The sequence below is a fragment of the Drosophila bipectinata genome, chromosome 2R (assembly GCF_030179905.1).
Source record: "Drosophila bipectinata strain 14024-0381.07 chromosome 2R, DbipHiC1v2, whole genome shotgun sequence".
In the NCBI taxonomy this organism is placed as follows: domain Eukaryota; kingdom Metazoa; phylum Arthropoda; class Insecta; order Diptera; family Drosophilidae; genus Drosophila; species Drosophila bipectinata.
In genome coordinates, this window is record NC_091737.1 from 19,700,872 (window position 1) to 19,723,407 (window position 22,536).

The 22,536-nt window shown below is 43.5% G+C and overlaps 3 protein-coding genes across 6 annotated transcripts; 2 read left to right on the forward strand and 1 right to left on the reverse strand.

The window, feature by feature from the left end:
• Positions 1-78: 78 nt before the first annotated feature.
• Opa1 (Opa1 mitochondrial dynamin like GTPase) lies at positions 79-5,264 on the forward strand. Of its 4 annotated transcripts, none has more exons than XM_017234774.3 (14): positions 79-233; positions 344-641; positions 709-844; positions 1,239-1,355; positions 1,461-1,535; positions 1,597-2,186; positions 2,237-2,610; positions 2,668-2,832; positions 2,886-3,073; positions 3,878-4,350; positions 4,415-4,533; positions 4,591-4,675; positions 4,739-4,943; positions 5,022-5,264. In XM_017234774.3, exons 1-14 carry the CDS (start codon positions 205-207, stop codon positions 5,084-5,086), a joined length of 2,919 nt encoding a protein of 972 aa, XP_017090263.1. In that variant the 5' UTR covers positions 79-204; the 3' UTR covers positions 5,087-5,264. The 4 variants fall into 4 exon arrangements, with proteins under 4 accessions (XP_017090263.1, XP_017090264.1, XP_017090266.1 ...); XM_017234775.3 differs by having other exon boundaries at positions 2,886-3,064; XM_017234777.3 differs by lacking the exon at positions 1,239-1,355.
• On the reverse strand, positions 5,252-17,592 carry LOC108120922 (monocarboxylate transporter 14). Its single transcript, XM_043210347.2, has 3 exons — positions 17,101-17,592; positions 8,907-10,785; positions 5,252-6,510 (listed from the first exon to the last, which is right to left on the reverse strand). The coding sequence occupies exons 2-3, from the start codon at positions 10,768-10,770 to the stop codon at positions 6,356-6,358; spliced, it is 2,019 nt and encodes a 672-aa protein (XP_043066282.1). The 5' UTR covers positions 10,771-10,785; positions 17,101-17,592; the 3' UTR covers positions 5,252-6,355.
• A 2,423-nt stretch (positions 17,593-20,015) lies between these two features.
• RpS23 (ribosomal protein S23) lies at positions 20,016-21,292 on the forward strand. The gene is made up of 4 exons (XM_070278857.1): positions 20,016-20,099; positions 20,159-20,201; positions 20,567-20,726; positions 20,945-21,292. Exons 2-4 carry the CDS (start codon positions 20,198-20,200, stop codon positions 21,210-21,212), a joined length of 432 nt encoding a protein of 143 aa, XP_070134958.1. The 5' UTR covers positions 20,016-20,099; positions 20,159-20,197; the 3' UTR covers positions 21,213-21,292.
• Positions 21,293-22,536: the final 1,244 nt, after the last annotated feature.

Here is a 22,536-nt window from a genome sequence, read left to right on the forward strand (position 1 = left end):
AAAAGCTTATTTCGAACTTGATGGGTTTGCAGATTGTTTTCGATAGTTTCGATTCAGTGATGGGCCAAAAACATCGATAGTCGTCATCAAACATCGATGCTTGCAAGGAAAAGGTTGAGATGAATTTTTACGGCAGGCAAATAGATTGATTCTCGTAAATAAAACAAGCAATCTGCGAGAAAATCGTTCCTCTCATCAGCAATCATGTTGCGCATCTACCAGAATACATACCGGTAAGCGGGCGGCGTCCCCAAATGCAAAGGCCAAAGGTTTCGCTACATTTTTCGTACCGATTTCGTCATCAGCAAGGAATCTATTATTTTCATTTGTGTTCTATCCGTAGGCGTACCGCGAGAAAGGCTGTTGTATACTCCACGAAAGTTGCCTGCTGTAATCACTCCACCCTCTGCAACATCACCGGTCATCAGCGGAGTTCTCGGGGTCATGGAAACGGGAGTACCAATGGAAATGGCCGTCACCACGAGGAGTTCTTGTTGGCCGGTAATCCAGCGCGGGGATGGCAGATGCCGCCCCCCTCACGTGGCTACGGCATGCTGGTGGTTCGCATCCTTCGAGGAGCCCTTAAGCTGCGGTACCTCGTTCTAGGCGGTGCTATAGGTGGGGGCGTGACTCTCAATAAAGTAAGTTTTGCAAATTATATAACTTCGATTTGGCAGTGTACCATTTTTGTTTTGACTTTATTTTCAGAAATACGAGGACTGGAAGGATGGTCTGCCAGATATGAAGTGGCTTCAGGATGCTTTACCTCAGGGCGAGCGGTGGAGTCAGTTTTCGCAGAATCTCATCGAGGTGGGCAGCCTGGTGAAGACCGCTATTGATATCGGTGAGTTGCAGTTCCTTAACCGCCACCACGTCTGTCTTCTCTCACTATAAATGGTCTTCACGGCGGTTTAATCTATGGATGGGTATTTGAAAATAACATTAAATAGTTTTAAAGAAGGTTATCTTATAACCTTTTATAACCAGACCTTTGACAAATGAGTAATAACGAATTTATAGAGGGTTAAACTACCCTTATCTTGTAAAATAACAATATAAATTAGTTCATTGGAGTGTGTTTTAAGCTTATACTCTTTAACTGCGATTTCCCATTACTGGTTAAATTTTAACCGAATTTAATTATTTTCTGTTTCGCATTTTTTGCTCACCTCATTCCTCGAGTTACGATTCAATTAATTGATTCATATTATTGGCTACCTGGCCTGGTTTGCTTGTAGATCCGAAGCTCAAGCAGCTGGGCGAGGATAAGTTGTCGGAATGGCGCACCTGGTTTGACAGTCGTCTGGAAGATGCCATCGAGGCGGCCGACTATCAAGGAGTTCAGATTGTCGAAAGTAGGTTACACAATAATAAAATCACACTGCTCCCTGCTTTGGGCCTATTTAAAGTGAGAGAACCCTGACCTCTGTAATCGCGACTTATTTCTAACTCTGTTGTAGCCAAAGATGATCTCAAAGCCAAGACGACAGTGGCTGCTCTGGGAATTACCACCGATGAGAGTCGCAAGAAGTATGGTAAGTTATAATTTAACACTTTTACAATCGAATTCCTCAATACAAACAAAATATCTTACAGAAAAACTGCAAAGCCAGGTTGAAACATTGCAAACGGAGATCATGAACGTGCAGATTAAGTACCAAAAGGAGCTGGAAAAGATGGAGAAGGAGAACCGCGAGCTTCGCCAACAGTTCCTGATCCTCAAGACGAACAAAAGGACCTCGGCCAAGAAAATTAAGAAGTCGCTGATTGACATGTACTCTGAAGTGCTGGATGAACTGTCTGGCTATGATACGGGCTACACGATGGCGGATCATTTACCTCGAGTCGTTGTTGTTGGAGATCAGAGCAGCGGCAAGACCTCTGTACTTGAATCTATCGCAAAGGCACGCATTTTCCCCCGTGGCAGTGGCGAAATGATGACTAGGGCACCCGTAAAAGTTACTCTTGCGGAGGGTCCCTATCACGTGGCCCAGTTTCGGGATTCGGAACGGGAGTATGACCTGACCAAAGAGTCTGATTTGGCGGAGCTGCGACGTGAAGTGGAATTCCGTATGCGGGCTTCGGTGCGCGGTGGCAAAACTGTGAGCAACGAAGTCATCGCCATGACGGTGAAGGGTCCAGGCCTGCAGCGCATGGTTCTAGTGGATTTGCCGGGTATCATTTCCGTAAGTTAAGCTTATATTTTATTTTAGCAAAATACTCAAATATACTTCAGACCATGACAGTGGATATGGCTTCAGATACGAAAGATTCAATTCACCAGATGACAAGGCATTACATGAGCAATCCCAACGCTATCATTCTTTGCATCCAAGATGGTTCTGTGGACGCTGAGCGGAGCAATGTAACCGATTTGGTAATGCAATGCGATCCTCTGGGTCGACGCACAATTTTCGTGCTCACCAAAGTGGATTTGGCTGAGGAATTGGCCGATCCTGACAGGATACGAAAAATACTCTCTGGTAAACTGTTCCCCATGAAGGCTCTTGGCTATTATGCAGTGGTTACAGGACGTGGACGCAAGGATGACAGCATTGATGCCATTCGGCAATACGAAGAGGACTTTTTCAAGAACTCCAAACTGTTTCAGTGAGTACATACATGCAATATATGCACATAAATCCAGACTTACTTTCTTCCACTTAGTCGCCGTGGTGTGATTATGCCCCATCAAGTAACCAGCCGGAATCTGAGTCTCGCCGTGTCAGACCGCTTCTGGAAAATGGTGCGGGAAACCATTGAGCAGCAGGCAGATGCATTTAAGGCTACCAGATTCAATCTGGAAACCGAATGGAAGAACAACTTCCCCAGGTAACAGAAAGAGATTTTTGGGCAATTAGCACTTGATAACAATTCATTTTTAGATTGCGCGAATCGGGACGGGACGAGCTGTTTGACAAGGCCAAGGGTGAAATACTGGACGAGGTGGTAACGCTATCGCAGATCTCAGCTAAAAAATGGGATGATGCCCTCACTTCGAAGCTTTGGGAGAAGCTGTCCAACTATGTGTTTGAGAATATTTACCTGCCCGCCGCTCAGTCAGGTTCTCAAAGTAATATTTTGTAGACTAAGTTGTAGGTCGTAAGCCGGTACCGTCAACGTCATCGTTGGGGGCACGTCTATACTCGTTATCGCCCGTCGCCCGCCTTGTGATCCATCGCATATATATATATGTATATGTTGTCGTTAAACGTGTGAGGGAAAGCCCGTGTCTTGTAGTTCACATTCACGTGTTCCTATAAATAATGCGTCGTAAGGTTTATTTTGTTTAACTTTGCTTTTATCATACTTCGCATTCGTAAGGGAATCACATGCGCCGTAAAAGATCTCGAAACCGGTTCGAGGCTCCTGCGACTCTAAATATGTTAATGCTCATTTGAATCATGAGTGTAAATTTACTGTGTAATCCCCGACAACCGTCCGCCGATTTGAACTCCATTAGCACCGTACCCTCCTTTCCGTTTCCCGAAAATAGTGACTAAGCCGAGACTCGTCACAGGTTCGCTGTCATGTGCGCTGCCGGAAAGTGTTATAAGCGAAGATTTACGAGCACCTGTAACGAAACCAGATTTTGGGTAATTTGCTCTGAGCAGTAGAATGTATGTGATATTAGCGATTTATCGCCGCCAAACACGTTTGTCCCGCTCGGCTGGGTGTTTACTTTGCATTTTATGACAGATCCGTTAATTTGCCCAATGAATTCAGCCAAATCAATGTCTAATTGACACAAATTGCAGTTCACCAAGTTAGGAATGTCGATTGTTTTGTTGCTTTGTATATCATTTCATTGTATTTGTGTACTCCATCGTTTTTTCGTCCAGCAAGTAACCTTAGTTACAATGCTCTCCTATTCTAGACTCTTTCAACACGATGGTGGACATAAAGCTGCGTCAGTGGGCTGAGCAGGCACTGCCCGCCAAATCTGTGGAGGCCGGCTGGGAAGCACTGCAGAACGAGTTTCTGTCTTTAATGGATAGGGCGAAAAAATCCCAAGATCACGACGGAATCTTTGATCACCTGAAGGCTGCTGTCGTTGACGAGGCTATCCGGAGGCACAGTTGGGAGGACAAAGCCATCGATATGCTACGGGTCATCCAGTTGAATACCTTGGAAGATCGGTTTGTTCATGACAAGTCCGAGTGGGATCAGGCGGTCAAATTCCTGGAGTCCTCCGTAAACGCCAAGCTTGTGCAAACAGAAGAGACCCTGGGGCAAATGTTTGGACCTGGTCAGTGGCGAAGACTAACCCATTGGCAGTACCTCACTCAGGATCAGCAGAAGCGGAGAAGTGTTAGGGGAGAACTTGACAAGATACTCAAGAATGATTCGGTAGGATTATCCTCTCACCTATTTTACTTATAAATAATACTAGATTCTTCTCATTTAATTGTAGAAACATTTGCCTACGTTGAGTTATGATGAGCTGACGACAGTTCGGAAGAATTTGCAGCGTGATAACGTAGACGTGGACACGGATTACATTCGGCAGACGTGGTTCCCCGTTTACAGAAAGTAATTTTAAGGGATTCATCCGTATATAACAACTGTTGACACATGATTCTATTTCAGACACTTCCTGCAACAGGCGCTACAACGGGCCAGGGATTGTCGCAAGGCCTACTACCTGTACACCCAGCAGGGAGCCGAATGCGAGGTGAGCCGGAAGAATGTCCCCCTTCGGTGTAGCCATCAATAAAGCGTCTTCGATTCCTTCCAGATCTCCTGCAGTGACGTCGTCCTCTTCTGGCGCATCCAACAGGTTATCAAGATAACGGGCAATGCGTTGCGCCAGCAGGTGATCAATCGGGAGGCGCGGCGCTTGGACAAGGAGATAAAGGCAGTGCTGGACGAGTTCAGCGACGACGAGGAAAAGAAGGCGCACCTGCTCACGGGCAAGCGTGTGCTGCTGGCAGAGGAACTGAGTAAGTTTGCCAACAGGCTTGTTGATTGAATTAGACGCCAATTAAATTGTCAATTAACTTTATCTGTTTGTTTGTCAGTCAAAGTGCGACAGATCCAGGAGAAGCTGGAGGAGTTCATTAATTCATTGAACCAGGAGAAATAGTGTGTGTTCGTGTGCCATGACCAAAGACACAGCAAACAAGGCGTTACTTATTTAAATGGATGATATAGTCTAAGCCCACATTTCAAATGTTTGTTCATACATAGTCACGCTTGAGCCCTTAGTTAAGCTTACTTTGTGCTGCGAAAGTAATAAACCAATAGATCGTTAGTTTGTATTACCGAATCGTCTTTATTGTTTATGAATTATTTGTTGTAACCTTATGTCGCATGCAATGCAATGTAAACTCATTAATTTAAATGTAATACAAGTCATTCGGTATTAAAATGTAATTGTAATTGATAAACGTAAACGCGAAACGCACTCAACGTGCTGAGTATGTAGCGGTCCGTGTGTATATCTGTATTTGTTTCTGTATTCGTATCTGTATAGTGTAATATATATTTAAATCTGTTTGCATAAGAGCACAGCACTTGCACCAGATGCCTCATCGTGTTGGTTGGTTGGTTGGTTGATTGTTCGTTTTGTCCACGATCGACCCGGCTAAGCCCACGATGCATCCATCCGCATTGGATTCGGAATCGCATCGGCATCGTAATCGGCGGGTGCAACAACCTCTCGTTGGGCGATCGGCTGGTGGAGAGGTGTCTTTGATTGATTGATAAACATAATAAATATCTATCTAGCTAGCTAGGGGTTTTGTGTGTATATACACGCTATGTAACAAGTCCGTGGTGGCGTACAGTATCTCTTACAAGATAAACAAATGCTCGTGTTCTCCTATCGGTTAAATAACTCTCAACAAACGATTCCTAACTTGGCAGTCGACTTGTGGCCCAGCCAAAGCCATGTGCACGCTGCTTATAGCTAACATAATGGTATTAATAATGTTTTCGGTTAACCTAGGCTGCTTAATTCTACTTCCAATCTGGGCAACTGCTCCACTAAAGCTTATAGAAACATACTTTACACTCCTCGCTGTTTTCTTTAGTTTTCTGATTGAGTGTTTTTTTCATTATTTTTAATTTTAGTTTTTAGGCTTTTCTGGTTTTTTTGTTGTTGTTTTTTTTTTTGGGTGTGTATGATAGGCACTCGATATCGCTGAAGGCACAAACATTACGCTTAGTCTAATCTTAACGTATCAAGTACTCGGAACACGCTTCCGCGCTCTGTTTTCATTGCTCCGCTCCTTCGGATCTCCATGTCACCTAAATTGACTAATTGGCCAATTACGGTTGTCCACAAATCGGAGATAATTTCGGCTGCGATTTCAATGGGTTGTCTGCTGCTTAGATCCAACGCTGGAGCACCTTAGGCCGCCGGCAGGGGGGTGTGCTTCTGGTTGCGGTTTTGCTCCCACCTGCTCACACAGGTGAGCGGATAGCAGAGGAAGGCTGAGAGAAGAATCAGTCCTCCGGCGAAGTAGAAGGCGGCATCATAGCTCTGGGTCATCGAATAGAGACCACCTGTGGATGACAAGGATATGCGTTAATAATCATTATTATTATTTATAATCATAAATACATAATTTTGTGAAATTCCTTATCTTTAAAGAGGAATGCTTCTGAATGACTCAAAACTAATGATTAGACAAAAAATAAATTATCAAAAAAAGAAGAAAAGAAAGCTAACTTTGGACGGAGCCGAAGTTGATATACCCTTGCGGTTAAGATCGGATATTTATCGTGATGGGTAGTTGCCAGAAATGGCTATATCTTCCCCAATTCTCATCCGATTGTCAAGCGGAGTACCTTAAACGATTTCTAGATCGATTCTGTATCATTCTGCATCAAAACCCTGAGACAAAATATTTTTCAGATTTTTTGTCCATTTTTCCTGATGGGATCCCTTGAAAATGAGGTTTTCCCCTATAGGGTCCACAGCGATGGCTATATCTTCCCCAATTCTCATCCGATTCTCAAGCGGAGTACCTTAAACGATTTTGAGATCGATTCTCCATCATTCTGCATCAAAACCCTGAGACAAAATATTTTTCAGATTTTTTGTTCATTTTTCCTGATGGGATCCCTTGAAAACGGGGTTTTCCCCTATAAGGTCCACAGCGATGGCTATATCTTTCCCAATTCTCATCCGATTCTCAAGCGGAGTACCTTAAACGATTTTTAGATCGATTCTCCATCATTCTGCATCAAAATCCTGAGACAAAATATTTTTTAGATTTTTTGTTCATTTTTCCTGATGGGATCCCTTGAAAACGGGGTTTTCCCCTATAGGGTCCACAGCGATGGCTATATCTTTCCCAATTCTCATCCGATTCTCAAGCGGAGTACCTTAAACGATTTTTAGATCGATTCTCCATCATTCTGCATCAAAATCCTGAGACAAAATATTTTTTAGATTTTTTGTGCATTTTTCCTGATGGGATCCCTTGAAAACGGGGTTTTCCCCTATAGGGTCCACAGCGATGGCTATATCTTCCCCAATTCTCATCCGATTCTCAAGCGGAGTACCTTAAACGATTTCTAGATCGATTCTCCATCAATCTGCGTCAAAATCCTGAGACAAAATATTTTTTAGATTTTTTGTGCATTTTTCCTGATGGGATCCCTTGTAAATGGGGTTTTCCCCTATAGGGTCCACAGCGATGGCTATATCTTTCCCAATTCTCATCCGATTCTCAAGCGGAGTACCTTAAACGATTTTTAGATCGATTCTCCATCATTCTGCATCAAAATCCTGAGACAAAATATTTTTTAGATTTTTTGTGCATTTTTCCTGATGGGATCCCTTGAAAACGGGGTTTTCCCCTATAGGGTCCACAGCGATGGCTATATCTTCCCCAATTCTCATCCGATTCTCAAGCGGAGTACCTTAAACGATTTCTAGATCGATTCTCCATCATTCTGCATTAAAATCCTGAGACAAAATATTTTTTCGATTTTTTGTCCATTTTTCCTGATGGGATCCCTTGAAAATGCAGTTTTCCCCTATAGGGTCCACAGCGATGGCTATATCTTCCCCAATTCTCATCCGATTCTCAAGCGGAGTACCTTAAACGATTTCTAGATCGATTCTCCATCATTCTGCATCAAAACCCTGAAACAAAATATTTTTCAGATTTTTGTCCATTTTTCCTGATGGGATCCCTTGAAAATGGGGTTTTCGCCTATAGGGTCCACAGCCATGGCTATATCTTCCCCAATTCTCATCCGATTGTCAAGCGGAGTACCTTAAACGATTTCTAGATCGATTCTCCAACATTCTGCATCAAAACCCTGAGACAAAATATTTTTCAGATTTTTTGGCCATTTTTCGTTCTGGGGTATAAGCCTCAGTAAGGGATACAAATTACAACAACAATACAGTACAAAAACTTAAACTAACAACAACAAAAGGGAGCAAAAAATAAAATTTATAAAAAAAAAATAATTAATTTTTCCAACTTTTCGGGCCTGCTTAAGTGCAACCGATGAGAATCGAGGAGGAGGGCGATATAATATTTTTATTATTTTTATAATTATTTTTTTAAATGAATTTTTTTTAGGGGGAAAATGGGGTTTTCTCCTTTTGGGTCCACAGCGATGGCTATATCTTCCCCAATTCTCATCCGATTCTCAAGCGGAGTACCTCAAACGGACAAACGGACACATTTATATCAATTCAGGAGGTGAGGTGATCCTGATCCTAAATATATAAATTTTTAAGGGTCGGAGATGCCTCCTTCACTGCGTTGCAAGCTTTTGTTCAAAATTATATACCCTCTGCAAGAAGGTAGAAAGATAGGTAGAAATTGTTAAAAATAAATTATAATCTTGATATGGAAATTAAGTATCATTGTGACTTGTTAGATAAGAAAGTATAGGTAATCTGAAATGGTAAATATTTGAAAATAATGACTCACCGGCAATGGGACTGCCCACCGTGGCGGCAATGCCCTGGAAAAGCATCAGGAATCCGTAGGCGTTGGTCAGCTTCTCCAGACCGATCAGTTCCACGGCGATCAGGGATCGCAGCGCCGAGAAGCAGGCAATGCAGATACCGAAGAACAGGGCAAAGGTCCACTGGGTGGCTGTGTTGATAATGATGCCACTGAAGATCGTGGCAATGCCACCGGCAGTCAGGGCAAAGTTGTTCAGCCACAGGGGCTTTACGGCGGGGAAGGAGCTGATAGATCCACAAACGATCCTAGCAAAGGTGTTAACCAGTCCGATTCCACCAAGCACTCCGAGTGCCGACTCCTTATCCATGCCTGCGTGTACGGCACGATCTACCAGGAAGGAGAAGGGCACAAAGAAGCCCATCATGGTCAGGAAACCGCTGAATGCGAGGCACATGAAGGCGGGCGATTTGAGCAGTGTGGTGTCCAACATGGTCGACAGAGTGCGACGCACTGCCTCCGGGCAGATGCGGCATCCCTTCTGGCGATCCTCGAGCATGTCCTGCTTGGTGGGCAAACGTGTCACGGACATGTGGTAGGCCAGGGAAGTCTGCGACTGGTACTGGGGAATACGGGTCAGCGAGCCAGTGAAGAAGATATCATCACGGTACATGGGTCTGGACGAGGAGTGCGATTGTCCATGGTTGGGGTCCTGGGCTCCGGCGACTGGTCGCTTGCCAATATCCTGGGGGCGACGGCCAGAAACGGTGTGACGACGTGCCTGGATGGTCACTGGCTTGGCCTCCGTCTCCAACAGGTTGTCGTTCTCCGCCTCCTCCTCGTTCTCACCCACGGTGGTCAGTTCCTTGTGCAGGTTGAAGGTCAGCTGCTGGGGATCTCCGTTGGGAGTGGTGGGCTGGGACTTGCGCAGTTGTTTCAGCTCAGTACCCTTGCTGCCTGGTGCGTTGCCCGAAGGCCTCCTCTCCAGATTCATGCCCTTGAAGATCTCCTGGGCGGTCGGGTAGTGGTTGCGCTGGGAGGCACCCATGTACGTGTTGTGGGCGGAGTTGGGCATTGAGTAGGCGAACCGGCCCTCCGGCAGCGGCTTGGTAAAGGCGGCCTGGTGGAGCTGTGGAGTGGGGGCCACAGTGTTGCCATGTCCGTTCAGTTTGCTCTTCTCCTGCTCGTCGCCTTCCTCGGTGGAAACGGACAGAGTGATTGGCTGGATGGGTCGGAAAGCCAGGCCAAACAGGGCGCATGACAGGACAATGATTCCCTGGATGGCCAGGGTTTCGCGCCAGCCCATCTTCAACAGGATGTTCGTGAGGGGAGCGAACACGTAGGTGCCGACGCCGGAGCCGCACATAGCCACTCCGGTGGCCACGGCACGCCACTTCTCAAAGTAGAAACCGATGATGACTACAGCAGGAATGTAGACCATGCAGAAGCCAATGCCGCCCAGGATGCCATAGATCAGGAAAAGGTACTCCACGCTGGTGGCAAAGTACGACAGCCCGAAGCAAATGGCAGCGAAGACTGAACCAGCTATAGTCACCGGTCGGAATCCAAATCGGTTCGCCATAGCACTCACAAAGGGTCCTGCCATCAGGTAGCAGCCACTGAGCAGCGAAGACACAAAGGCCACATAGCCCTTGCTCACATTGAACTCAGCCATCAGCTGCTCCTGGATAAGCGGCGAGCAGAAGACGATTCCATCGATCACCGTGCAGCAGAGGAACGAGGCCACCATCACCACCCATGCCCAGCCGCTGTCCGGCGGAACCACGACGGCCGCCTCATCGATCTCCTCCTCATCCTCCTGTTTGTTGTTGCCCGGTTGCTTGGACACCAGCTCGTCCTGGGGCTTTGCCTGCTGCTGTGTGGCCATGGCCTAGAAACCAACCTGCGGAGAGAGAGTGCTGATCAGTGTGGATTCATTTTGACGAAATAAGATCGGTTCTTTGATTGCGCAAGTGTTTACCAAATGGAATGGCCTTCGCATTGCGTATACGCCCCCATGGTCTCCCTATGCTTTGCATGGATAAATCTATTTTTAAGTGTCACGTGCCCAGATAGCCGCACAATTGAACATTTCCCATTTGGTTGGGTTCTGCTCTCCACCTGTACAGGTATCTATGTATTTACAGTGAAGGGTAAACTTCTAGTTCAAGGTGTCATAAGATATTTCGAATTTATTCAAATATACATATCAAGGAGGATCTCTTATAAATTTAAAAATAAGTCAAATAGCTATATGTAATGACTTTAATATATTGTAAGAATACTCTAAAATAGTACTTAGAATTGACTTTTGTTTATTAGAGATCATTAAAAGAAACCTTAAACTATAAACTTTAATAAAAAGTACATCTCATTTCTTTCACGACCTAATGCTCTGGAATCTAATTCCCTACTTATGTAATAGTTTCCAATATTTACACAATTCTTTGAAAACTAAATATAAATGAGCTCTATTGATTATTTATTTTAAACTTCTTAGAAAGAGGTTTTAATCAGAATGAGAAGTTCTTATCTAAAAGGTCATACCCATTCAAATCTTGGTAATCGAAGTTACTTTATGGTTTGAAGACTAACTCGAAACCATTAAAAGAGCAATTAAATAGGGCGTATTTTGAATTTTTTTAAGCCAAAATGCTTTCTTTTTAGCCGCAGCTATACCTATTTGCGAAATATCTGCAGAATGGTGCGTAGTGTGAAAGGCTTTTGCTGTTTATCACATCACATATGTATACGTCAATCGGCAGATGGCGCCGACAGGGAGGGGGCTGGGTGATGAGGGTGGTGCTGTGGTGGGTGGGTGGTTTGACGGTTCAGTTTGGTGGATTGTCAAACGTCAGGCATGGCCAGGGCCATGGCCAAGAGTGCGTCAACCAGGCAGCAGAAGAAGCAGCAGAAGTTCGATTGTCTTGGACAAAAAAGCAGAAAACACCAAACACCTAAAAGCAAATGGAATTTGCAATTATGTATCCGAAATAGCTATCCCCCCGTTGGGAGGAGTCTTCGATACGGTGTAGAAATAATAATCTTTCAGTATGCCAGGCACACGGTATGCCGGGTAGGTAGGAATGGTATGGTACATATTTATATGAGCGCGTTGAGCTCCGTAGATTTCGCCTTTTCTTTTGATTGCTTTTCTTGTTTGTCCACATCTTGCGGCTAACAAACTTTTGGCCTTGGCGCATGCTTTGTTCCGCTAATCTAATCTGTGATCCGCCGTGGGGCGAGTCGCCCTAAACAGCTTCGTGACTGCCGTAAAGCGGATGCTTACATGGTCCTATCATGGTGGCTAATACCCCCCCCATTGAGACGAGAGTTGTCTCATTTCATTTTTTTACAATTTATAAAGAAGATATACCATTTAGGCTGTTAGAAACTCTAAGCAACCGTGATAGCAGAGATTTATGATCCCGGGACCTGAGATTGCATCATTAGCCGGAGATAGAGCCGGATAACTGGCTGATAATCGGTGGCACCTACCGGTGACAGGTGGGCTTGGGTGTCTGCATTCCATAAATTAATTGATTATTTTGCCAGATTTTGGCCACGTTATCACGGTGGATTTGCACCGGCTACGGCTTAACCGGGGACAGTAAACGGCTTATGGCCCTCCGATAGGGATTCGTGCCTGGCAACCGGCAACGGGCCACAGCTGAAACCCCCCGACCACGTGACAGGGCCAAGTTTAATAATTTCATTTCCTTTATGACCGAATTTCGGCTATAGACTCTATAGAGTCGTATCAATTGACCAGGCGAATTTATGGCATCCCATAAAGAGACCCATTGAGGCGATAGCACAAAGGTCTGGCTCGATTTTGTTTATTGAGCAATCGAAAGTGTTGCGACACCTCCACTCCACACCATCCTTGGGCCAATCGAAACAGAATAAAAACACACCCATAAGAAGACCCCCTACCCCATTCGATCCCTGCTCGTATTACAGATTTTGTTTTCATTTTCATGCCCAAATGACCATGCCGGTGGCGGCATGAGGAAATGTTGGCCACGGAGCACGGCGAGCCGGGTTCTGGGAATCCAGAACTACAACCAGAACCAGAACCAGAGAAGGGGCAGCCGAAGGAAGCCCTTCAAGTGCCTCTTGCCGTAACTGACTTGCAACAGCGGCGACAACAGCGACGAGTATAAATAGACATTAGCATTTACTTGTTGCCACGATCCCATACTAGTATTGTGGTCGAAAGTGAGGCGATGGGCCGAAGACATCTTCGAGCTACAAATTGGCAAGGGGAACGCCACACCTAGATTGGGTCTTGGCTTTTCTTCTGGGTATCATGACTGTCTCAAGGGTTTTCCAACAAAACTATAGGAATATCTTTAGAAATTTGAGAGCTATTGAAAATTTTGATTGCCTAATCCCTATTAAAAATTTGTTTATTTCTAAAAATAATAAAATTTGAAAGAAGATAGGGTTATATTATACCATATCGTTTTTAAGACTCTTCTTGATAAAACTTAATGAAACCAAATCAAATTTCCTGCTTTGATCTTTATCAGAATCTTCAAGTATTCTTAAGAGGATATTTAATGAAAAAATATTTTAAAATAAAACTAGACCTTCTTAATTAATAATATTCTTTTAAAAGAAAATTAGAATTATCTAAAACCGAATCGATTACATAAGAGTATCCAAACATTTTGTTGGAAAAATCTATCTGGCATACTCTCCGTTTTGTTTGTTTCCCTGTGGGTTTGGCCCCACAAATGGCTGATAATGTGACACGGCTCCTGTGGCCTCCATGGCCTCCACGAGCCCCCTGCCCTGCTCCTCCCACTGAGTGTAAGCTAATCCAGCTGCGAGCCACCAGCTCATAGTCCCTCATCCCGCATTCCTATATGTTTTTAGTTGTTTTTGTAGAAGAGGAGGTCGCCAACAGTTGTCAGCAGCAATTGCCAGCGTTGACAGCGCTTAAATTGATGTTCGTCGATTGAATTAATAAATGTTATAGGTAAACACATATGGCCATAAAAGGAGGAGAGCCGCCGGATGAGGCCGGCGGGGAAGAGTCCGGCCAGACGAAGAGGCCTCGCCGCAGACGGAAACGTAGACAGAGCCGGTGTAGACAGTATAGACGGTGACTTCTTAAGATGTTCTCCTGCTTGAAAACTTCTGGTTTTCCTTTAATGTGCACATGTATCTACAAGTATTTGTATCTTTATCTGCGACTGTCTGCCTTGCTCCCCCCTGTAAGTGTGTGTGTGGATGCACACGCATTACACACACTTGTAGTACATGTCTCTTTTTATTTTTAACACTAAACTGTAGGCGTCCGGTTTTACGTCCTCCGTCCTCTTAAACCTCCATCTCTCACAGACCCTCCTCCCAACCCTCACTACTTTTCATGCGATCCAATCCGTTTGTCAACGTGCGTGCAGACCCATTTAGATAGTCTTCTGGGACAGGTCCCCAGTTGCGGCTAGTCTTCGGTCCCAGTTGTGGCCGGTAGTCACATCTGGGCGCCTCAATTTGTAGGTACAAGTGAAGCAATCGTTAAACGACTTTATGCTCAAAATATTAATGAGCTATTTATAGCCACTTTATGCTCAGTCCAAAAATGGAGCGATGCCCCTAAAAGGCGGGCCTTGAAACTGGTGGCATTTTAATAATCCCGGTTTTTGGTTAATGGTTCCACTAACTAGTGAGTAATTAGGAATTTCTTTAAAAACTTTACAAAATTCCAGAATAAAATTGTACCTTTCAAAAGAACTATTACCAGCTAGAAATATGTATGTTTAAGAGACGATTACAATTACGTTTAGTTCTTTTTATAGATCATCTCGCTCTTCGAATGATTTTACCCACTCTTCCCACTTCCTACTCCCCAATTGACCCCATTCCGGATGGGATGGGATTGCAAACACTTCAGGGCATCTGTTACGTCAAGTTCATTGCTCGGCCTTTCACCCAGCAGATACCAGGAGTACAAGTACCAGCTAGCTTCAGATATGGGATGTTTTGCGGGAAGTATCTTTTTTGGGGCGCTAAGATACTGTTCGTCTGACACCGTTAGCTATCGTATGCGGGGCATTTGGCACTATCAGTGGCACTGTGGCTTCTGTAGCCTCTGGTGCTTCTACTGACCACCACTATCGGCACGAACAAAGGCCGCGACAATTAGTGGAGCGATCAATGGTCGCTGGGGTCTGGTCTCCTCTCTTTTGTCGGAAGTAGAGCATGGGATTCATAATCAATTAACATGTTCAAATCATGGAAAATAAGTGCAAGTCGCGCAATTATTTTTCCAAATTGGGAATCGGATCGATCGTGCTGCCTTACGTTCTCGGTCTGGGTGGCTGCAAGTCGAGATTTGTGTGTTTGTCGACTGGTATTTATATATTCATTTATTGGGTTATCTGCACGTGGCTGTGTCAGGCTCTTTCCTCTTTCATTTGTCCGGGCAGTGCGTTGTGTCATTGTCTCATGACGCAGTCATCCCCCCAAGCTTCGAGCTTCCAGCTCCCAGCTCCCAGCTGTTCGGTTCCCGGTTTCCAAGTATGACCCCGAATCGAGAAACTAAGCAAACTGAGTAACCAAGCAGCAATTTTCCGATAGGATGTGATTCTACACTCGAACAAAAAACTAAAAAGACTATTTTTGAATATCTTTCAACTGTTTCCTTTAATCTTGTTATATAATTCCTAATTTATTGCCTAAAATGGTATTTGTTCTGTATTATTTGTAAAATAAACAAGTATTTTTTCGAGTATACTGATCTAAATGATCCGACCCCGACATTGGCGCCAAAATGTTATTGCTTTCCGATGATTTTCCTTTATTTTGTTGTTTCTGTTATTACAACCGATCTGATAAGAAAATCAAGGAAGCAAACAAACTGCAACTGCAGTCTAAAATTGGCTTAATCTCGTTGTCAATATTTACTGTCCGATTATCGATCTCAGTTTGTGTTAAAAAAAAAATTTCCACAGTCTGGGGTTTATTTTTTTTCTTATTTTTTTGAGAATTTCAAGCCCCGCTCAAGAGAAAAAGCAAACAGCACGCAAGCGCACCCGACCATGTCGAAGAATGAGAAACCCAAATCAAGTTCTTCTACCCAAACAGTTGAGAAAAAGCCCAATATTTATGCTATTTGGCAATGAGTCTTGGCCCGACTCTGAATCTGTGGGCATATTAAATGCAGAAAACATGTTTGCCGCTTACGATTTCCCAAAAGACCAAAAATACCCAGCTCCTAATTAACTGAAAAATATTGAAAAGTAGTTTCAAACATGCCACTTGTGAGTCAGATTGATTAATTACCGAGAGTAGAGCAATTAGCCAGTGGAGTGAGGCTAAATTGGGTCATTGGCATCTTGCAGTTCTAATGCTTCGCCTTTGACGTGCGTCACGGCCCATTGATATGAATATGGATGTGGTTTAAGTCGGTTTTCGATTGTGGGTTTTCGGTTTTAGTTTCAGACTTTTTTCAAGTGCTGCCAAGTTTCGGAAGGAGGCCAGTGCGGCCCGGGCAGTCTAAGATTCTGAGGATCTTTGGGGTGGCTATCCAGGTCATTAAAAGTTTATCATAATAATAGACACACGCGACACTGGCACATTTTTCTCCCAAACCGCACACCTGCCCTTGGGAGTGTTAGCTTGTTTTTGTTTGCTTTTTGCCGGCAACCGGTTGGCCAAAATGCCCAAAAAAAATTCGATCGCTTAGTCACCCAATATTGAAACGGGGCGAAAGGCGTGTTCCAAACGGAAAGATAAAGTCGAGAGCTGGCGTCGAGATTTGCATATGAAATTAATGCCGCTATACTGCCATAATTACAAGAAAAGTTGTGTGGTGCAGGTGGTGCAGAAGTATCTCGCAGATACGATACATAGGCTTAGCAGTAGCGCACCCCCCCTCGCAGCCAGCTATCGATCTAACGTAAGCTGATTGTCTTTGTTCAAGTTCAGGGAGGAGGTGGTTTAAAACAGACAATAACCGGGTGAAAAAAAAAAACAAAGCGAAATACATGTAGCAGCAACAAAGAAAGCCTCGTTTCCTGGTATTTGACTGCCCTTTTGGCCATAAACGTAAAGTGGTAACATGGCCTGTGCGTCGTCCGTGTTGCGTGGAGTATGGAGTATGGAGTATGAAGTGTGGAGTGTGGAGTCGGCTCTTTTTGGCCAAAACCCGTTTTGAGCCAAGTCCAGAATGAGCGTGCGGGCGCGGTTCTGGGAGTTGCCTTACCTCTAACTTTATGCAATGTTGCAGCAGGGTCTCTATCCTCTCGAGTCTCGAGTCTCGTCTCTCGGCGATATTTGTGTGTTTTTTTTTGTGGTATTATTTTAGAACTTGGAAGCTTGTGCTCGATGGCTTATTTTTGGCGCGCTGCAAAGAATTTATTCTGGTGTGAGAAAGCGAAAGCAATCAAGCGCGTAAGTTGCCGACACACAGAGTAAAAGCGAAAGTTAAAAGTCATCAGTGGCAGCAACAGCAATAGCAACACCAAAAGCACAAGCAAGTAGGATCGACGTGAAGCGAAACAACACGCTTAAAAATACTTCTACCATATATGTATCAGTATCTGATTATACATATGTTTATATATTCGAAACAGCAGTAGCAGCCGTAGGAGCACACAGCATGTATATGTAGAGCATATAAATGCGGACCGCTTGTTTTATTCACTCCGGGGATCGGAATCGATGCGAGCAACCCGACGGACTAAAGATAACTGAAGGAAATCAGAATGTGTTGGCAGTATAAACCGCACAGCAGAAAGCAGCAAAGCAGGCAAAAGCAGCAAGACTGCTCGGCAGCACGGCATCAACGACAACACACACATCAACCAGCAAACACCATACGGCGGCAGCCTGCGATAGTGAGCGTGTGTATCTGTGTGTACGGTGTATTTTCAACTTCGTTGATGAGCTGTCTCTGTTCTTGTTTAATTTAGCTGCGTTACATGCCCTGTTCCCAAAAATTTTATTTTTCTGAATGGAATCCAAATGGATTTATTGAGTCCATTAGAACCACAGAAAACATGGCTCTATAGCCCATCGGACAGATACGCAATGCAAAGTATCTTATTTAGTTCTCTGTTTCATTTCGTCTACATTTTTTTGGGAGTGTTCTCTTGGTTTTTTTGTCGAATTTTTGTGTTACTTTTTTCTCGTATATCTTTTGAATATTTCCAGAGAAGAAGAAACTACACTACGTATATCTTTGTATTCCCGAATTATGTGCCACCTACCAACAACAACACGATGAGTGTTTGCCCTCGTGCTATGTTGTGTGGGTCTTTGGCTTTTTCCACTACAGAAAAGATAAACTCAAAAATGTGAATGGGCCTCATTCACAATGTGGCGAGAGAATAGTTTTTTGGACTCTTGTTTGCCCATCCAACAGGTTATCGGCATTCTGCTTTCAGTCATTTCGAAACTGTTTCCAGAAATTATGAAATTGTAGCACTTTATTTTTATTTATTGTCAGATAAACCTGATTAGACGTGTGTAATTAGTTAATCGCCGGCACTGAGGCCTTAAAATGGAAAGTCATTCTCAGCTTGAATTCATTAAGAGGGCCATGAACTTGTCCGTATTCGAAAAGTACTTCAACCGATTCCCCCAGGGATTTAACCGATTCTTTAGCCCCTAGATAGAGGTTCCGTCTTTATCAGTAGTAGTCGTTTATCCGGTTGCGGTGCCATTATCGGCGGGAATTCGCGAACTTTGGTCTCTCCTTAGCAGGAATTCTTTATTAATGAAGTCTTTTCAGACAAAAACCTTGGTTTCGATATCGCTTCAGGTCAATTCCGTTTCCCTTTTTCATATCTGTATCGACTAATCAGAAAACTATTGGGTTACTTTGAGTTTTGATTGATAAGCCGCCATCCCCCAGCCCCTGAAAATCCCCTTCGGTGCAGTGATAAGGCTCCCAAATTATATGACCATGGGTGGCACGTCATAAAAATATATTGATTAGACAAATTAAATTCTTTTTTCAGTCTTGGCGGGGCAACATCTTACCTAACTTGGCCGGATTTAGTGATTAATCTAATCAGCATATTATAGCGGACATAAATATACGTATGCTTGCAATAAAACAAATCGTCTGGAGGAAACTATTTTTAATTTAATTTATTGAAGGCATATTATATAATACAAATTTCATTCAGTACACGATCTATTATCAATTTACGCAGAATCTGTGACGTTGCCTTGTTTTCTTTTAGCATCTATGCAAATCGCTTATCGCTTATCAGTGCAATGTCAAATTGCCTGAGGTATTTCAGTAATGTGAGCATTGGTCAGCAAAAAATGGATGTTTAAAATATATGGAGTCAAAAATTAAACAGCATCCTAATTGAACGTTCGAAGCGAAAGCGGAATATACATATGACTCATGAGTACCAAAATGGTTACTAATATTGACAGGGTAAAAACTTTGTTAAGCAGATAAGAAGTTGACTTTAAAAGAACAATTTCTTGAAAACAATACATATATATTATATTATAGTGAATTAAAAATTTTATAAAATGATTGTGTGGAAATTGGGTTTTTGTTATTTTTTGTAACAAGTTTAAAAAACGGTTATGAACCAGGGATGCATCGAAGCTAGGTACTTGGTACCTGTTTGATAGCACAAACTTGGGCTTAAATCTTAACTTTGGTAATCATTAAACTAGATAGTTTATTTAAAAAAAAATATCAGAAAACATCTAAAGGTTTTAAAAATGTATTAAAGTTGCGATCAGGGCCGTAGCTAGAGCCTCGGGGGCCCTGGGGCAACAAGTAAATTTGGGGCCTCCTATACGGAAGTCTTTTGCCCCGGTGGGGCCCCTTCCCTTCGGGGGCCCTGGGGCACCGCCCCACCTGCCCCATGCTAGCTACGGCCCTGGTTGCGATTTAGGAATTCCTCTTATTTACAGATGAATCGATAACAATTTAAAAAATACAATCGATTATTCGGTAGTTCCCAATGGTTGTTTTCATTGGTTTGAGGATGAAGCATGTATTAATGTTTATAAATTATTAAGTATAATATTTGATTAAGCTATCTTTTTATAATCGGTCCCCCTTTTACTTCCACGGGACAACCCTGTTTGATGTGTTACCATAGTGTTACTAGCTATCGCTTGGGGCAAAAAGGCTTGAATTTATATGGCAGCCCTGGCCCTGGTTTTGTGCCATTATTCCCACCATCCGATCTGGCCTCTTTCTTTTTAACCTCTCGTTTTGGCAAGGTATGTACGCTCCACGTGGCTCCTCCTTTATTTCGCTAAATTTTAACTATTTTTCGCAGAACGGGCGTTTTAATTGTCGACACGATAGTTAGGAAATCATGGGTAAGTTGCGGGAAAGTTGAAGTTTCGTGCGGAAAAACCGCTTTGCCCCGGGAAAAGGTGAAAAAATGGAGCTGTAAACGCCATGCGGTGGAAAGACTGAAAAGTAAACTAAAAAGTGAAAATATAATAAATCTGCTGAAAAATACGAAAGATATATAGTTATGTCAATGATTTATATTGACAAATTGAAAGTGCTAGTGCCAATGTGCCAAAATTCGCAATTCCCATGTATTTACAATCCTTGGCTCTCTCTAACCTCAAAGAGGAAACCAAGCGCCGAATCAGCTACCATTTGTTTACGTTTTGTTGTTGCGATGTGAAGAAAGTGTTCCTTTAACTCAAGGATTTCTTTAATAACGTTTCAGGCAAGCCAAGAGGTCTGCGCACTGCTAGGAAGCATGTGAACCACCGTCGTGACCAGCGTTGGGCTGACAAGGACTACAAGAAGGCTCACTTGGGCACCAGATGGAAGGCCAATCCCTTCGGAGGTGCTTCCCACGCCAAGGGAATCGTGCTCGAGAAGGTGTAAGTATTCTACTGAACTAAACAAGGTGATAGCACTCCTACATCCATGTCTCGTCGCCTCGCAGTATATTTTTGTGTTTTGTTTGTTTTGAAACTCAAATCACAGGATTATACTGTGAGATGCCAAGCGTGTTAGCAGCCGAATATCAGCAATTCAATATCTAATTATACTATATATGTGCCTTATATTCTAATGAAACTTTCCACTTTATTTACAGTGGTGTTGAAGCCAAACAGCCTAACTCTGCCATCCGCAAGTGCGTGAGGGTTCAGCTGATCAAGAACGGAAAGAAGATCACCGCCTTCGTACCCCGTGACGGTAGCTTGAACTACATTGAGGAGAACGACGAGGTTCTGGTTGCCGGTTTCGGTCGTAAGGGCCACGCCGTCGGTGATATTCCCGGTGTGCGTTTCAAGGTTGTCAAGGTGGCCAACGTTTCTCTGCTGGCTCTCTACAAGGAGAAGAAGGAGCGCCCAAGATCTTAGATGATGCTACATCTAATATTTTTCCAGACGAACAGAGTTAGGGTTTTACAAAACTAAATAAAAAAAAAAAAAAGAAACAAGTTGATTGATCTTTCAATTAAATGTGATATATGAGAACTATTCTTAGAAAGTGGACTTCAATTTATTGAATAGCATAGAAAATATGAAGAATTAATATTCTTACTACTCGATTAAAGAGAAAACTTTTCATTTTTAATTAGTATCGCGTCTATTTTGGCGCATTATGAACTTATCTATGTATTTTGTTTCAAAATAATAATTTAATCTAAGACATGCAAATAGTAGAAACCTGAACATTTCTTTTTACATTCATGTTTTAGCTAAATAATTTAATGTAAATTTTAGGGGGATAAAAAAATAGTAAGCATGGCTAAAATGAATCCTAAAATGGCTAAGATCAAAATAGGCAGCAACCCTGTGATTGGATAAAACAACAAGGTGGCATCCTTGATCTGGTAGCACAAAGCAGAACAGTGCTGTAAAACACCAAAACTTATATTTGGCGCCATAATTTGAATTTAAAATAATGAAATAAGAAGATTAAAATGAAACAAAAAAACATCTTTGAATATAATATTTCTTAAAACATACCAAGATTATATAGTAATGACTATTTAACAACAAAGCTGTGCTGCATAGGACACTCCCTGATTGTGAGCTTCAGCAGCTCTTCAGGCTCTCATACCTACCGCAGTGGCTATGTGGATTGGCTTACATAACAGAACCAGCCAAGAGCCAAGCGAAACAGACAGCCATCAATGCATGGGCCCAGAGTTGGACCAACGTGTGCCGGGCTTCATCAGCGATAAGGGAGTCGCAAACTGCAAACTGCACCTCCTACCTGGAGGTTGCCCCTGCACTGAAAGAAACCCCAGCCGGCAGGTCGTTGGAGGAAAGAACGCGAATTGAAAGTGCTTGGACAAAATTTGTTGCTGTGCTTCGACCCGATCTGCTTATCAATAATTTGTTTTTGTTTTGCTTCTTTTTCTGCATTTAGGCAGAGATTTGCTGGCGATAGGCGCTCAAGTGTCACACGCCCACATTTTTGGAGCAGTCGGTGGATCGGTGGATCGGCGATCCGCGGCTATTTGCACATACGCCACGCCAATAAACTTGTACCCACCACCGAGGCACGCTTTGATCCGATCCTCGTTCTCAATCTTTATCCCCAGCCTTGTTTTCGTTCTCCGTTCTTCAGACCCTCAGTCTTCTGAAGGCGGTCGTCGTTGGGCGATCGGCACACGCTTGCTTGCAGGTCTCTCCCCACCATTTGGGCTTTTCTTTCTTTTGGTCTGACCGAACT